Genomic DNA, 544 nt, shown 5'->3' on the forward strand with positions numbered 1-544 from the left:
CTTTCCATTTTGATTTATAATATCACAATCATCACTTTCAATAGACTGTTATAGAATCAGCCGTGGGAAATGCCGATTATAATCTGCTCGTTTATCCTGCATGCACTCAGAACCCCTGCTATGTACGAGTAGAGAGTGGAAGGCCAGGAGAGGGCCACGTCTTCCGGCCCACCACCTTGGAACGACCTGCTTGGTGTGACGCCTGCGCTCACCTGGTATTCTCCCATGCCACGACGTGCGAGAGTGAGTACCAATTATACGTTTCTTTTTTATGGGGAGGGACGGGGGCAATGTTTGAATCTACACAATCCAATGATATCCTCTTTAATGTCTGTCTCATGTTTTGTGAAAATGGACTTCACAAGGAAATGGTAATTTTTTCCTGCCCTGTTTATTTGATCATAGTATTATGAAATCATCTAAGCGGGACTTTATGCATAAACACAGTTTTATGTGTTTATCTGTTTCTTTACCGAGATTGATTAACCATACTGTCAAGTTCAAGGAAAATGTTAAATCTAAATCTGTGAGAATGACCATGAAA

General features: G+C 41.2%; 1 protein-coding gene across 1 annotated transcript in view; it reads left to right on the top strand.

The window, feature by feature from the left end:
- LOC119588790 (ras association domain-containing protein 5-like) overlaps positions 1 to 243 on the top strand; it is a gene marked incomplete at its 3' end in the record, with an annotated part of 5,144 nt that extends 4,901 nt beyond the window's left edge. Inside the window, 1 exon segment of the mRNA XM_037937435.1 lies at positions 111 to 243. Coding sequence (XP_037793363.1) covers positions 111 to 243 — 133 coding nt within the window.
- Between the last annotated feature and the right edge of the window lie 301 nt (positions 244 to 544).

This window comes from Penaeus monodon, chromosome 24 (genome assembly GCF_015228065.2).
Source record: "Penaeus monodon isolate SGIC_2016 chromosome 24, NSTDA_Pmon_1, whole genome shotgun sequence".
NCBI lineage: Eukaryota > Metazoa > Arthropoda > Malacostraca > Decapoda > Penaeidae > Penaeus > Penaeus monodon.